General features: G+C 46.1%; 2 protein-coding genes across 2 annotated transcripts; both read left to right on the forward strand.

Annotated features, from left to right (window-relative positions):
- The first annotated feature begins 1,414 nt into the window (after window positions 1-1,414).
- ZBTB8A (zinc finger and BTB domain containing 8A) lies at window positions 1,415-6,775 on the forward strand. Its single transcript, XM_068417686.1, has 4 exons — window positions 1,415-1,551; window positions 2,723-3,690; window positions 4,176-4,345; window positions 4,754-6,775. Exons 2-4 carry the CDS (start codon window positions 2,751-2,753, stop codon window positions 5,084-5,086), a joined length of 1,443 nt encoding a protein of 480 aa, XP_068273787.1. The 5' UTR covers window positions 1,415-1,551; window positions 2,723-2,750; the 3' UTR covers window positions 5,087-6,775.
- Window positions 6,776-11,017: 4,242 nt separating this feature from the next.
- Window positions 11,018-15,627, forward strand: LOC137673109 (zinc finger and BTB domain-containing protein 8A-like). The gene is made up of 4 exons (XM_068417680.1): window positions 11,018-11,107; window positions 12,221-13,206; window positions 14,136-14,305; window positions 14,577-15,627. The coding sequence occupies exons 2-4, from the start codon at window positions 12,249-12,251 to the stop codon at window positions 14,904-14,906; spliced, it is 1,458 nt and encodes a 485-aa protein (XP_068273781.1). The 5' UTR covers window positions 11,018-11,107; window positions 12,221-12,248; the 3' UTR covers window positions 14,907-15,627.
- The last annotated feature ends 231 nt before the right edge of the window (window positions 15,628-15,858 follow it).

Consider the following 15,858-nt stretch of genomic DNA (forward strand, 5'->3'; position numbering starts at 1 on the left):
CTGGAATAAGCAGTGAACAATCAGTCCCTATTGAGCCTCTCATGATTTTATAATTTCCATTTCTCTCACCTGCTTCATTTTTTTCCCTAGTTTGGACATCTCTCACTCTACAGATGTCTGTACAAAGCTCTCCCAGACTTTTATCATTTCTCTTTTCCCTCTCTGAAGGAAATGAGTGACCCTGGAGCTGCATACAGTATTCAACATGCAGATGTGCAGTATTAATTAACGGTAGGAGCTGTGAGAAGCTGGGTGCTGGGGTTGTGTTGCCTTACCCTGAAACAGGAACGTCGAGGACAAAGTCTGCTGGGCTGACTTGGGAATCAGTTCTGCTAATACACTCGTTAGACTTTGATGTAAAAGCAAGATATTACATGAAATTTGCAGGTGACACTGATCAGAGGATGACTATGGAGCAGCAAAGTGACATGGCTGGAAAAGGCTGGTCAGTTGCAGGTACATCAGATTGAAATGTTTTCAGTTGATAATTAACACCATTGCCCAGTGGACTGAAAAGATTGATGTGAAATACTGTGTAAATTCCAATCGCTTTCATGTTCAAGAATGATTAATTTAAGCTGGTCAGGTACAGAGTGGAGTCTTACACAAGCAGAATGGGTCTCATGAAAGATTTTTAAAAGTGTGGCCTGCATTTGAAAGGAGACGGCATCTACAAAACTAGGGATGATTATTAAAAAGGGGGGGATTAAGCTGGTGAAAAATATTGTTACAATATAAATGGATATAAATTGAATATGAATAAATGTATATGATATACTGGGAGAATGTTTCTAACTATCAGAGGAAAGGGTCTTTCGATGTCTGTCCCATTTTGCTATAGGGGGGAAATGAACGTAAATTGTTTCAAGATGGAATGTCTTAAGTTTATGGAGGGAAGGCTAAAAAGGACACAAAGGATACAGTTATAGGCAGAATGGCTCCCACAGGAAAACAAGTATTTATGAGAAATAAATGGGGTGTCAAGAGCACAGAAAATACCCTGGTGGCAAGGAGAAGGAGAAAGATACCAAACTTCGAGTGAGAGAAGGTGAGAGGTTCAGGTCCTAGGATCTCAGACATGTTTTCTTCAGAAGATAACAGCTAGGAAGAGGGGGGGGAAAAAAAGATATTACATCTTTTGAGGAAGCTGCGGGCGCGTTAAAGAAGGATTTGGGTCATCAAGACCCCTGCTATACACAAAGGTGTGAGAAGGAAGCATCTGGGGCATCGCATCCCCTCCCGGGCAGCGTGTGGGTGTGGGGAGCGGCGAGCAGCCCCGAGCGCAGGGCGACCAGGCGGAGGCAGCCGCTGGGCTGCGCCCGCAGTCGGTGCGTTGCCCCTTTAATTGTGTCCCCAGCCCTCGGGCGTCTCTGTCCAACGCCCACGTCAGCAAATACCTTTTGTTTCTCTCACGTTCGGGCTTCCAGGGCTCGGGGCTGCGGGACCAGCGCGTCGCCTTCAGCCACCGCGAGCCCCGACGCGGGGCCGGGGACCCCGCATCCACCGCCCGCTCCTCCCGGCTCCGCGGCAGCCGGCCGCAGCACCCAGCCGGTAAGCGGCGGCTCCGGCAGGCCAGACAGGGCGTCGGGGTTTGGGGGGCGGAAACGGCCGCGGAGCGAGCCCTGCTGCGAGGGGCGGCCAGGGACGGCCCCGGGCTCCGCGGTGTCCGAGGGCGCCGGGGTCCGTGTGCCCCGGCCCGCCGGCAGCTGCCCCTCGGGGCCGATCGGTGCTGGGGCTGCGGAGCGCTGGGCAGAGACCTACGCGGGCGCCATTTGCAGCCCGGGGCGCGGCAACAAAGGGGCTGCGCGGGAGCGGGCGGCGGGAGCGGGCGGCGGGTGCGCGGCGAGAGGGGCCGCGCAGGGGGCGGCTGGGCGCTGCCAGCGCGGGGAGGCTGCGGGCGGCTGGGCCGGGAGCGGCTCGGGCCACGCCGGGCGCCCGGCAGCGGGCGGCGGCAGCGTGGCGGGGAGCTCCCGCGGAGCCGGCGGAGCGGCAGCCGGGGCTGCGCTAACGCGGGCGGCTCCGGGCTGCACGCACGGCCCGGCCCGGCGGAGCGGAGGGGAGCGCGCAGGCGGGCGGAGCGGTGGCGGGCGCCGGCGCTGCGGTCTCTACAGCGGGGGCGGCGGGCGGCGAGGCCGGGAGGCGCCTCCGCGGTTTGGCGGGCGGGTCCGGCGCCGTCGGGCGTCCCGGGCTGCCCGTGGTGGAGCGACCAATTCGGACGGGCGTGCGGGTGAGTGACGGCGGCGTCCGCCAATGGCGGGGGAGCCCGGGCCGGGAGGGCTGCGGCCGCCGGCGCTGTGCCGCCGAGTCCCCGTTCTGGTCCCTTCGGCGGGGAGGGTTTGAGCCCGGGCGGAGCGGGGCCGTGCGGTAACGTCGGCTCCAGGCACGGACGCGGTCGCAGCCGCAGCTGCTGGAGGGCTCCTCGTCTCGTTGGAGAGTGTCCGAAGGCTGCGCGGCCGCCAGCGAGGCGCACCCATCGTGTCCTGCATCCCGAGGACGGAGATGCTCCTAGCTGGAGCACCCACGTCTCTGCCAAATAACCTGTAGTGATCCGGCTTTTTCATCACTCTTCTTGCAAATACAATGTATGGTTGTAATTTAAATATATTTATAGATTTAAATAAATGAGATTATTTGTAAAGATGACTGTAAAATTGGGTCTGACAGTTGGCTGAGTTGCACGACACGGAAGTCAAGAGTCTTAATTATTTTCTTTCTTTTTTAGAGCGACGTTTCATTTCACCTTCTCTGGAATGGAGATTTCTTCTCACCAGTTTCACCTCTTGCAGCAACTAAATGAGCAGCGCAGGCAAGACTTGTTCTGTGACTGCAATATCCTGGTGGAGGGAAAGGTCTTTAAGGCACATCGCAATGTGCTGTTTGCCAGCAGCGGCTATTTCAAAATGCTCCTTTCGCAGAGCTCGAAGGAGACGAGTCAGCCGACGACAGCGACTTTCCAGGCATTTTCTCCTGACACATTTACAGTTATTCTAGATTTTGTGTATTCAGGCAAACTGTCTCTCACGGGTCAGAATGTCATCGAAGTCATGTCGGCCGCTAGCTATCTGCAGATGACCGATGTGATCAGCGTGTGTAAAACGTTCATTAAGTCATCGCTGGACATCAGTGAGAAGGAGAAGGATCGCTACTTCAGTCTGTCAGACAAAGATGTCAGTTCGAACGGCGTGGACCGATCCTGCTTGTACAACGCTGGCTGGAGGGCAGAAAGCAGCCCCCCGCGTTCGCATTTAAGTCCAGACCAAGGGACATGTATGGTGGGTGGAAACGCTTGGAGCAATTTCAGCTACTATCCGCCTTCTCAAAGAAATGCCCAGCAGCAGCTGTCCAAACACGAGCAACGGCAGGATTCCGTAAAGAAATCCCGGCACCTGGGACTGCAGCAACCTTCTGACATCCCTCACTATAAATCAAGCAAACTGGAGGACAGGGCTGCTGAGCCCGCTGGCCACATCGCTCCGTCTGAGGAACAAGTTCAGATTGACCCAGAAGTTGAATCTCCTCACGTGGGATACCAGTACGGCCAAGGGTCTGACGTGATACCGAGGAGCTTGGCTGTGTCACAGCAGGAGCACGAATCACCCCGTTCTTCTAGTAAATCCAAGTCTTCAAAAGGAGATGAGCAGTACGGGAGCATGCCCACGATTCTGGGTGTCATGGGAAGCTGGGCTGAAGGTAAGAGCTTTAACGTTGTAGGTGCACAGTCGTCTGTTCTGGCCGTGAGAAAATGTACTTTACAGAGCAGCCACACAGTTGCCCAAAAGACGTCTGTATTGTCCAGCAGTGTAAGTTTGGAAAGTTTAACTCTTTATTTTTTAATAATTGTTAATGATTGAAGTACCTGGTTTATTAAAACTAGCCTATCAAAATACATAATCTTTAGTGTCGCTACAGCTTCATGTTGCAAACCGAAGTCGTGATCTTTTGGGATATTTTTAAGCTCATTTTAATACAGCTAACAGTCCACTCCTTTTCCTGTGTTGCACTCCTGTGTAATTTACAGGAAAACACGAGATCCTTGTGCTTGAAAAGACCTATGATAATATTTTTGTTTAATAAAAATGATTTGCTGTTCTGCTCATAGAATGCCTTTTCCTAGAGGATGACATGACTAGACATGTTATGACTTTAATTTCTTGAATCACATTATTTTCTAACAGATGATCTGCCCAGGATGAGGTTCAAGTGCCCATTCTGCACTCACGTGGTGAAAAGAAAAGCGGACCTAAAGCGTCACCTTCGCTGTCACACGGGAGAGCGCCCTTACCCTTGTGAGGCATGTGGGAAAAGATTTAGCAGGCTAGATCACCTAAGTAGCCATTTTCGAACAGTATGTATTTTTAGTAACTGCATGATTTGTTTAATGTGTGAATCTGTCTCAGCATAATTAAACACAGTACAAGTGTATCTGGTTGATATCTTGACTCCCGTAAAAGAAGAGGTAATGGAAAATTAATCTGGTTTTCTTAAAGTCGGTTTGAAGCATAATTTGTATAAAAGGGGATGAATTTCTTTGTTAATTGGTGGCTTGCAAAGGTACTGCTCTGTGCAAGTCCCGTAATAGAGCTTAAGTGAGCAATTACAGCGCCCGTGATTGTTTCATTTTTAACGTTTGATGACTGTCTCTCGAAATGAGGTAGCGCTCCCATTTGATGCTACTCCAGCCCTACTTTTTGTCATCTTAAAACCCACTTCTTTGTGGATACATTATCAAATCTATTCATTTCGATTTCCCCAGATTCATCAGGCTTGTAAGCCTATCTGCAGAAAGTGTAAACGCCACGTGACTGAGCTAACAGGACAAGTGGTCCAAGAGGGGACAAGACGTTACAGACTGTGTAACGAGTGTTTGGCTGAAGCTGGCATAGACAGTATTCGCATTGACTTGGAGGCTGAAGCACCCCTTGAATTTCCACAAGATGGGGATAAGGATTCCAGGTGGCACTATGGGGAAGACAACAGATCTGATGTGGAGATTGTGGAGGATGGGTCAACCGACTTGGTCATTCAGCAAGTTGATGACAGTGAGGATGAAGCGGATGAAAAGGAAGTAAAACCAACTATTAGGTAGCTGCAAGACAAGAATTAGGAATTCCGTGTAAGAGGGAGAACGTACTGTCTTGACCATAAGCCCTCCACCAGCCCGTTGTTACCGTACAGAGACACACTGGTTTCTCTTGAACAGGTCCAGATTTGCATGTATTTATGGACACGCCATCGACTCCATTCTGAGTTTTGTTATCAGAATATACCCCTACTTTGCTTCCTTAGAAATAATCCATCCTTCAGTGAAATAATGGATGAACAAGGAAACTGAAGTACTTTTTATAGTAGACAATGGGTCACTTCTCAAAAGCTCTTTCAAGGGAGTGGGGTCTAAATACTTTAAAACAACAGAAAAGTCACACAGCACTGTAAATTGCCCACTTTTTAAACTTGTAGAGACGTGGGTTTTATATGTAATATCATCTGGTGATAAACAAAGTATAAATACCCCACACACCAGAATATAAAGAAAACCTCTCCAGTATTCAGAAATGAAGATAATCTTCCACGAAAATTCCTGAAGCCTTCGTATTATGATAAGGAAAAAAGGCAGCTAACTGAGAAAAAGCATATAAAAATGTTTTAGCACGTTCGTCTGGAAAAGCACTTTCTTGTAAAATTTATTAGAATAAGGAGAATCTTTAGCAGACCATTCATTCAAGACCTGTTTCTTTACAAGAAAATAAACACATGAATACTAGTCCTAGTCAACACATCAGAGAGAAAATGATAACAAATATGGATCAGTAGTTGATGCCAGTAGATGTTTTATTCATTCTGAAAATTGGGAACTCAGACTGGGCTATGTTTTAATAAGCATTAGTAAAATACACTTTTTTTTTTTTTTAAAAAACCTCTCAAAAGTGCCAGACTGACGTGACTGGTAGCCCTGCATCCCCAGCATTGCCAATGGCAGTGTCTGCTTCTCCACACCAACGTGAAGGAAACGGTCCATACAAGGTTACTTTAGGTGTTGTTTTCTCTCTCTGTCCCCTGTTTTATTTGCCAGTAACAGTGGCAGAACCATTTGTACAGTATATATACTATATCATTAGAAATGGAACCGAAGAGATTTTCCATCTGAAACCATTGCCTACTCTTGTTTGTATTGACCTGTACTCAATTTAAACCGATGAGTTTTAAGATGGAGTCATTATCAGTTTATATATTCCCAAAGTCATTCAGTCACCACGAGAAGGTACTTTAACCTTTTCCAGTCTGTACTGTATGCCAGCGAGAACAAGATGAACTGGAAGTTCTAGACATATTTGTGTAATTCTACCTACAATTAGACTACAAGAGATGAGATGACTAATGGTGAAGAAAGTTTACTTCTGTAACAAAATAAGCCACTTGGTTTTGTTACTTAGTGAGTTTATTTTAACCAGCACGGCAAACAGGAGAGGAGCGGAAGCATGCTCCTGGGGTGCTTTTACTCTGCATTTTCTTGGACAGACCTGAGTATTAATTCAGTCTTCATCCTGTGGTCATTGAACTCAATGGGTATAGGCTTAGAAAAGTTTTTTTTTTTCTTTTTTACAACTTTGTAAGCATGTTTGGCTGAAACCCGGGATTAATTACAGAACAATCCCATATATATACTATATAATCTCTTTCCCAGGGACAGCTACAAAGTCACTATTTTATTTTTATTTGTGTAAAACCTGTATAGCCTTATTAGTATCGTCATTACCAGAGGGTGCAGCATTTTCATTCCAGGCTGCAGATGGCCACCCCGTGGGTCTCTCAAATGGCAGCTTGAGCACTTCGTACTGAGTTCCCAGTGTAGAAGTTAAGTGCCCTTCCCCTCAGACACACAGGGCTGTCAAGAAGCAGCCTGCTTGTGTGTTCTACTGAGATGAAAAGTGGTATTTTATTGCTCCTACAAAAATTATCACCTATTGGCTTAGACTTGGGGAGGGGGGCGGAAGGGGGGAACTTATAAAACTTTCTGATGACCCATATGAAAACATGTTTTTCCAAACGACTTAACACTTGCCTCGATTTTCTGTTACACTTTGGTCAGCAGTCCACAAACTGGACTTGATGTGAAAACAGCTGGTTGATTTCTTGGAGCGTATTACTCCTAAAATGCGTGTTATTAAACGGCTAAGAAATATTCCTGAGCAACCGTAACTAAATCAAATATAGAACAAAGAAATATAGACAAGAATATGGAATAACTTCAATGAAATTGCAAGAGAAAATGCTTGCTGAAATCAAATTTAATAGATTTTCCCGTTTCCCTTTACAGTATATGCAATAAATTCGAGGTGTCGGTGCCTGCTGTCCCAGAATCCAGAGTGGCTGGGGTTAGTCTGTGTGTGCGTTTGGGGATGGATTAAGGGGAGGGGAAAATAAAGTGTCACTCTAGGCCTGAAATCTTAACTGCCAACTGTAAAGGTGAGACTATTATTAAGTGTTTCTGTACACTTGGGGGCATTTTTAGAAGCAAAGGGATTTTTGGATCCATACTCAAATCTAGATACCATAAATCTAAGGATACTGAGGACCAGATGCTTCAGAAAAAGATATGAAGTGGCTATAATGGGCAAATGGAACAATCCATCCATATGAAGACATTTACTTTTTAAATACAGGCAGATTAATTGTTGATCTGCCTGACAAACAAGGGGTTTTACTGTTTTTATACATTATTGTTATTCTCAGTAGCATAACTAGATATCTGTAGTCATTGTTAAATGTATCTTATGAAGCATGGAGTTTTAGCTCAAGACTGCGATTCCCACAGGTCAATTATGTTTTGTATTTTGAAGAGGTTTACCATTTTTACATTTGTTGCCTTAATTTCAGTTGTTCTTCCCTTATTTTTGTATTGCAAGACGAGATAAATGTTAAGTGCCTTATATTTTCTACGCCCTTCATTTTACATAGCCAGTCATATATTTTGCGTGTTTTTCTCTAAATGAAAGTAATCCTGTTTGTTTGTTTTCTGTTCGTCTCCTTGCATCACCTCTGATGACTGTCTTCATGCTCCTGTTAGGATCACACACCACTCATTAGCAAAGTAACATTTTAGTTCTTTTGAAGGAGGAAAGCAAAGGCCATATAGGATTGTTCCCACAGAATTTAATTTACTTAACAATAACTGATTTGAATGTGTTGCTTTTTGAACTTTGCCAGGTCACAAGTGGGACACCTGTTTTTATCTTTAAATGCTAGAGATAGATAGAACTGTACTGAATTCTGCTAATATTGAGCCATTCAGATTGGTTGTGTCCTGCCTCTCTACACCCAAATCACACTCTGAGAGGCTTGAGTTGTAGTGCAGCATTGGAACAGGCTGTTCAGAAAGCAGCCTCAGAGATGGTTGTCCTTCAAAGTGTTCAGGACTTGACTAGGCAAAGCCATAGCTGATCTGATCTTGATCTGATCTTGGGGCTGGCCTGCCTCTTTTTGCTTGGCTTGTGTTTATCATGGTCAAGAGTGAAGATATAAATTCCTCATCCTCTGTTTAGTGTCTCACCTTTAACTACCCTTATTTTCTGGCAGCTATCTTGCCTTCCTTTCAAAGGCTGAAACACTGAGTTAAAAAACTGTTTCCCCCTTTTCAGATATTTCTTACAGAATCCTACCTGCCACATAAACCTGTGACTTGTGTGATAGTTGATTAGTTTTTCTCCTTCACATCATAGCCCATTTTGTTGTTTTCCATTAAATTATGTAAAATTCTGTATTTACTATCCCCAAAAATGACACTTGTTCTTATTGTAAAGCTTCAGCTGTTGGGTTTTTTTTTCAAAATTAAAACAAAAATCAGACCCCCAAAAACCACCTCAGAATGAATCTCCCGTTCCAACCGTTTAGTATATATTCCATTCCAGTTCTAAAGAACTGAGATGAAAAAAAAAAAGGCAAAAATACTGATTTAGTGTGAGCTTTGCAAATATCTGTAAGCCCACAGATCTCTAGCAGAGGACTGACACTGCTACATGTATCATCCTTCCTTTACTCCTGGCTCTTCAGAAGAAATACTCCATTCTCCAGGATTTGGGACCTCTCTCAATTTTTTGATGATAACTTAGAAAAAAAAAAATCTCAGTTAGATAAAAAATTATTATGGATATACTACATTTCTTCCCTGAAGCATCTGGTCACTGTCAGAGGTTATCCTATTACCTAGCCATGCCAGTGTCTACCTTTCTTATATTTTGGTCTCTTAAGTCTGCAGAAATACTTGGCTTTGAACTTCAGATAGCCTACACAGGGGCTAATAAATAGCACTATATCTTCAGCCCCGTTTATTATTGAAATGGACCTTGATTTAGCTAAAAAACGCCTGACCTACCATCTGGCTGCAGCTGAGTCAATGACTGTGCCCAGCTCTCAGGATCCCCCTCTGACAGTTATTAGCATCTGTCAGCATAACAATGCTATATGTAAATGTCCATCTAAAACCTTAACTGCTGAGGGCTAGTGGAGTCGAGAGTTGCGTTAGGCGAGGATTACAGCTAAACTAAACTTGTTTAGTTGAATTTATCCTAAAAAAAAGGCTTTTAAAAATTATATTTTAATCAAAGCCTTGAGGCTAAAGATAGCAGTGGTCAGAGTGGAATTAAGCCCATGTGTTTAGGGTTTATTTAATGATTTACAAATTCATAAGGAACTACTTCAGTGGACTGCTGAGGCCAATATCTATGTGATCTGGTCAAGCTGACACTGGGGACTTCTAACCATCTGCAAGGTAATTATCAACCAAAAAGAGTCCCAGTAGTTAATTCTGTATTCCTTTTATTTTTTCTACATGAGTAAGTACAGCAGAATTGTAAGAGCTGTTCCATATTCTAGTACAGACATGCCAACACTTGCTGCTTGATTTTTCTGTAACATCTCAGGAAGGTCAGTTAGAAGGTTACTATTAGTTAGAAGGCAACATGTATGAGAATGAAATAGAAGAAAATGTTTCTAATTCTGACCAAAAGGTTGAGTTTTGAAGAAAAGGATCTTAAAATCATCCAGTCCTTGCCTCTAGACTTTCAGTGTACTTTTCCCATTAGGTATAAGTCTGTATGTCTGTTGAGTAATGGATAAACTACTAAGAAAAGCTTATAATACTATTTAGTTAAGAAATATTTTCTATATTATTTAACTTAAAAAACCTCCCACGTTGGAGTTAGCATAACCTTTCCTCGTATTTAACTCTCGAAATGCAGAGAGGCGTCTTATTTGGTGCATCAAGAATTTTTAAAGACAGCAGGAACACAGAACAAAAAAAAATTGTAAGGAAAAACTGGGAGGAGTGGCAGGAAAAAGATTTCCATATGTCGGCTTAGCTGTTGTACTAAATTAAACACTAACGAAGTTCTCCGCCATGCACCAACCTGACACTTCACTGTGCAAATGGGAACTGTGCTTTTACCATGTTCTGAGCCTGCTTTGAGGAGCGACTGTACCAGAGGAGCTGCGGTGGTTCCTTCTCCAAATTATTCAAGTCATCTCGAGGAACAAGTTTGAAAGCGTTTTGTCTTCTAACGGGCATCCTGATTTGATTTTCCTTTTCCACACAGACGGGGAAAAAAAGGACAATCTGTCGTATTGCACTCCCACTTGCAGTACTTCGGTTTAGGATTATCTATCATCTCCATTGTTTGAATACAAAAGTTCCCTGTTATAAAAACGCTGCTATACAGACTAATGTAATACATCCGACGCTACAGAAGTACAGATATTTCCCATTTAGGTGGCATCTTCCTTCCACATACAAAGATACCGAGACTGGCCTTTAACAATAGCAACGCATTGTCCGTGGGGTGTGGGTGTGGGGAGCGGCGAGCAGCCCCGAGCGCAGGGCGACCAGGCGGAGGCAGCCGCTGGGCTGCGCCCGCAGTCGGTGCGTTGCCCCTTTAATTGTGTCCCCAGCCCTCGGGCGTCTCTGTCCAACGCCCACGTCAGCAAATACCTTTTGTTTCTCTCACGTTCGGGCTTCCAGGGCTCGGGGCTGCGGGACCAGCGCGTCGCCTTCAGCCACCGCGAGCCCCGACGCGGGGCCGGGGATCCCGCATCCACCGCCCGCAGCACCCAGCCGGTAAGTGCCGGTTGTGCTGTGCACCGACGGGTCGGACCGGGCGTCGGGGCTGAAGGCGGCTACGAGCGGGCTCCGCGGTCTCCGCGGGCGGCGGGGTCCGTGTGCCCCGGCCCGCCGGCAGCTGCCCCCCGGGGCCGATCGGTGCTGGGGCTGCGGAGCGCTGGGCAGAGACCTACGCGGGCGCCATTTGCAGCCCGGGGCGCGGCAACAAAGGGGCTGCGCGGGAGCGGGCGGCGGGAGCGGGCGGCGGGTGCGCGGCGAGAGGGGCCGCGCAGGGGGCGGCTGGGGCGCTGCCAGCGCGGGGAGGCTGCGGGCGGCTGGGCCGGGAGCGGCTCGGGCCACGCCGGGCGCCCGGCAGCGGGCGGCGGCAGCGTGGCGGGGAGCTCCCGCGGAGCCGGCGGAGCGGCAGCCGGGGCTGCGCTAACGCGGGCGGCTCCGGGCTGCACGCACGGCCCGGCCCGGCCCGGCCCAGCGGAGCGGAGGGGAGCGCGCAGGCGGGCGGAGCGGTGGCGGGCGCCGGCGCTGCGGTCCCTACAGCGGGGGCGGCGGGCGGCGAGGCCGGGAGGCGCCTCCGCGGTTTGGCGGGCGGGTCCGGCGCCGTCGGGCGTCCCGGGCTGCCCGTGGTGGAGCGACCAATTCGGACGGGCGTGCGGGTGAGTGACGGCGGCGTCCGCCAATGGCGGGGGAGCCCGGGCCGGGAGGGCTGCGGCCGCCGGCGCTGTGCGGTCCCGCCGCGCTCCGGCAGGGGCTGTGCCCGGCGCTGCGGGGCTCAGGGCAGGGACCCGTCGCCAGCCGTGCCCTCCCCGCGGCGCAGGGGCCACGTTCTTTTTCTCAGTCCGTGAGCCGTTCGCATCTTCGTCGATGCAATCCTACTTTTTTCCGGATAGGCTGTAGCCCTGCTGAGGCATCCTTCCACCTCTGCTAGAGTTGATAAGTTTCTTCTCTCGTGTTACCACGCGGGGCAGGGGCTGCAGGGAGTTTGGAGATACAGTGGGAGTGTGGTAACATGCACGATGTTCATGTTTTTAAAAATAGAGCTCATCTCTTTAAAATAGGATTCAGCAACATTGGTTTAGATTGTCACGGTTCTACTTGTTTTTTTTTACTTCACAGCAAACCTTCCTGTTAGTCCCCGAGGGGAATGGAGATTTCTTCCCATCAGTTTCACCTCCTAGAGCAGCTCAACGAACAGCGGAAGCAAGACTTGTTCTGTGACTGCAATATCCTGGTGGAGGGAAAGGTCTTTAAGGCACATCGCAATGTGCTGTTTGCCAGCAGCGGCTATTTCAAAATGCTCCTTTCGCAGAGCTCAAAGGAGACGAGTCAGCCGACGACAGCGACTTTTGAGGTCTTCTCTCCAGAGACATTTATGGTTATCCTGGACTTCGTGTATTCGGGCATATTGTCTTTAACCGGTCAAAATGTTATCGAAGTAATGTCAGCTGCTAGCTATCTGCAGATGACAGATATTCTTAATGTCTGTAAGACATTCATTAAGTCCTCACTGGATATTAATGAAAAGGAAAAGGATCACTACCTCAGCCTTTCGGCCAAAAGTACAAACAGTGAACCTGCCCGGCCAGCTCTTTATCGGTCAAGAAGGAAAGCAAAGAGCAACCCAAGGCGTTCCTGTGCGGTCCCGGATGAGAAGGCTAATGCGGTGAACGAAAATTCCTGGAGTAGTTACAGCAGCTACCTGTCCTCACAGGTGATTCTTCAGCGGGCAGAAACACAGCTGTCAAAAAGAGGCAGAAAACAGGGCTCCACGAGAAAGCGCCGAAAGCACCTCGGGCTGTCACAGCCCCGTGATTTCGTGCAGTGTAAATCGAACAGAGCTGAACGCGCCAGCGGAGGCTGCGGCGCGTCGGATTCCAGCCACGTCTCTCGGGCTAGAGAGGAGGTTGAATTTGATGCTGAGAACGATGTTGATCATGATGATTACGGATATAATCATGAATCAGAAGTGATACCGAAGAGGTGGTCTGTTGCCCAGCTAGAACAAGAACTTTCAAGAACTTCTGAGTTCATGGAATTAAAAGCAGAGGAACTGTACACCTCAATGCCCACAATTTTAGGTGTAATGAGTAGTTGGAACGAAGGTAAAAAATATGTATGGTTTTGCAAAGTTTGTCTTTATTTGGAAGAATTCAGATGATCTTTTGGTGAGAATTTGTATGGCTGCATGAAAACCAAATGATGCCTAGACTTGCAGATTATTTTCATGATCTACTCAATTATAGTGCCTAACAGAATGAGAGACTTTGAGGCCGGAACAGGGCGTGAGAATTAGAATCAGAGAGCTTGGCTCAGGTATTCTGTAAAGGTAAAAGAATACAGGCCAGATTATTTGGACCCCAGTGGAGTTTAGTGAAGCCTCAAGAGCTGTAAATGACTTGGGGACCCGAAGGACTGAAGCTGTCCTGTAACGTCCCGAACATGTGGCAGGGATAGAGGCATTCCACCTAAATCCAAGCTAAGTCCTTCACCAGAGCAGCTCCTGTCACTGGCAGGATGCTGCATTTCCCCTCAGGTCCAAACCAGCCCAAACTTCACGAGTGTTTGGCCACACTCCATAAAGCATCTCAGCTCTTGATGGACTGACAGCATGTGCCTGAGATGGTGGAATAAAAGTTGATGGTATACTCTTAACGTGCGTTCCTTTGGAAACTAATGTACCTGTATTTTATTATAATTGCATAACTTCAAGATGTTGGAGGTTATAAATGTCAAAGCTATGAACTATTAGCTGACAGAAGATGCAGATATGATGACTGTATATTACAGCTGTGTATTTATGATCATCCATATGTCTAAAAAATACCCTGAGTAAGAAACAATACACTATCAAATGCTCGTTTAACACATTCAATAAGAAATATTGGGTTTGGGGGATTATATTTTGGGATTATATTTTTCCTGTTTAGTGATAGACCAGAGGAAAAACTGCTGCTTTTTTAAGCTGAAAAATAAACTACTACATAAAGAAAGAGTACTGATATTTGATATTTTACCTGTGTTTCTCTAACAGATGACCTGCCTCGGATGCGATTCAAATGCCCCTTCTGTACGCACACGGTGAAACGCCGAGCGGACCTGAAGCGACACCTTCGGTGTCACACGGGGGAGCGCCCGTACCCGTGCGAAGCGTGTGGGAAAAGGTTCACCCGACTGGAGCACTTACGTAACCACTTCCAAACGGTACGCCGCTTCACTCAGAGTCAGCCTGGAAAATAAACCCAAGATCTCACTGGTACCAGCTGCTCAGGCATTTCCAGAATTAACACCAGAAAAGCTTCCTAGCCACACATCAACTTTAATCATTTATTATTTGAATTGGCAAATTATGTTCTTAATTTCATTTTTTAGAATGATGCAATGAATTTCCTTTTTCTAAAAAAAAAAAATAGATTAAAAAAATAAATCTGCTTTTGGGTGAACACTGACATTTTCAAATTTTAAATCTCTCTAGATACATCAAGCCGGCAAACTGATCTGCAGAAAGTGCAAGCGTCACGTAACTGACCTAACGGGATGTGTTGTTCAGCAAGGAACAAGACGCTACAGACTGTGCCATAAGTGTGTAGCAGAAGCTAATTTTGGCAGCATCCCTGACGATTTAGATGCAGAACATTTTCCTGTCTCCCGTACAGGAACCAAACGTTCCAAATGGGCTTTGGAGGAGGAACAGAAATCAGATGAAGAGACAATGGAAGAGGAACCCTATAATTTGGTTGTCCGACACATTAATGATGATATTCCAGATGAGGTAGATGAAAAGGTAAAACCAAATCTTAGGTAGATATATTTGTGTATTTGTTACTGTTGTATTCAAGATTAAATTACTTGTGTCCTACCAACTAATGCTGGTTTATTACTTTCATTAAAATTAAATATTGCTAAAATTCTATTATGAGAAGCAAAATACGGACTACAAACAAGTTGTTTCGAACCTACAGACATGCAACAGTATAACTACTTCTAAATATTGTCCAGAAAGTACTTATTATCTGGAAACCATTTAGAAGAATTGGTTTATATTTCATCAAAGACTTGCTCAGAGCTCCTGTTCATAATGAAAGTGTGAACCATTTTACAGTTCTACAGAGATTGTATGCCATATAGATTTTTAAAAAACAAATATTGATAATTTGCTTTGAAAAAGTCTTACTAAAGTAAGCAGCTAAGAAATATAAAGCACATTTTTGTTGACACTGCAATTAACGTGTATATACACTTCAGAAACTTCATAAGAAAGGAGTAAAGAAAACAAGTGGAATTCTTCCTGCTGAAGAACCTGTTTACAAGAGCTTTGTTTTCTGGGTGACCTTACTGCTTCTTACAGTTCAGAAAAGCATGAATAGTTTTAAAGAATACACAGAGTAGAGTAATGAACAGAGCATCTGTAGTGCACTTGGATAGTATGAGTTTGCCTTTTCAGATATGATGTGTTTTTGTACTGTGAATTTTAAACAAAGAAACACTAACATGGTTCCAAGGAAATAAAAGTGCAATCACTGGAAGTACAGTTGTCAGGTTTTTTTCCTTTTTTTTTTTTCCCCAGAATTGGTGGAAGATTGGCTTAAACTCCTGTCTATCTTATGCTAAGATAATAAAGAGGACAAGTCCTTTTTATTTCAGTGGGACACTTGTGACTTAGATCATGGAGCTACTTTAGAAAGCCTTTCCTGCTCATATAAATTTAGGATGTCTAACAGCTGCTTGACAGTCAGCATAAAAACATTTGTTTATAA

The sequence above is a fragment of the Nyctibius grandis genome, chromosome 24, assembly GCF_013368605.1.
Source record: "Nyctibius grandis isolate bNycGra1 chromosome 24, bNycGra1.pri, whole genome shotgun sequence".
NCBI lineage: Eukaryota > Metazoa > Chordata > Aves > Nyctibiiformes > Nyctibiidae > Nyctibius > Nyctibius grandis.

Bases quoted from the DNA above. Each gene is read 5' to 3' on its own strand.
- ZBTB8A (XM_068417686.1), top strand. From the start codon at position 2,751: ATGGAGATTTCTTCTCACCAGTTTCACCTCTTGCAGCAACTAAATGAG. The intron at 3,691-4,175 runs GTAAGAGCTTTA...ATTTTCTAACAG, and splicing joins CATGGGAAGCTGGGCTGAAG to ATGATCTGCCCAGGATGAGG. The intron at 4,346-4,753 runs GTATGTATTTTT...CGATTTCCCCAG, and splicing joins TAAGTAGCCATTTTCGAACA to ATTCATCAGGCTTGTAAGCC.
- LOC137673109 (XM_068417680.1), top strand. From the start codon at position 12,249: ATGGAGATTTCTTCCCATCAGTTTCACCTCCTAGAGCAGCTCAACGAA. The intron at 13,207-14,135 runs GTAAAAAATATG...TTTCTCTAACAG, and splicing joins AATGAGTAGTTGGAACGAAG to ATGACCTGCCTCGGATGCGA. The intron at 14,306-14,576 runs GTACGCCGCTTC...AAATCTCTCTAG, and splicing joins TACGTAACCACTTCCAAACG to ATACATCAAGCCGGCAAACT.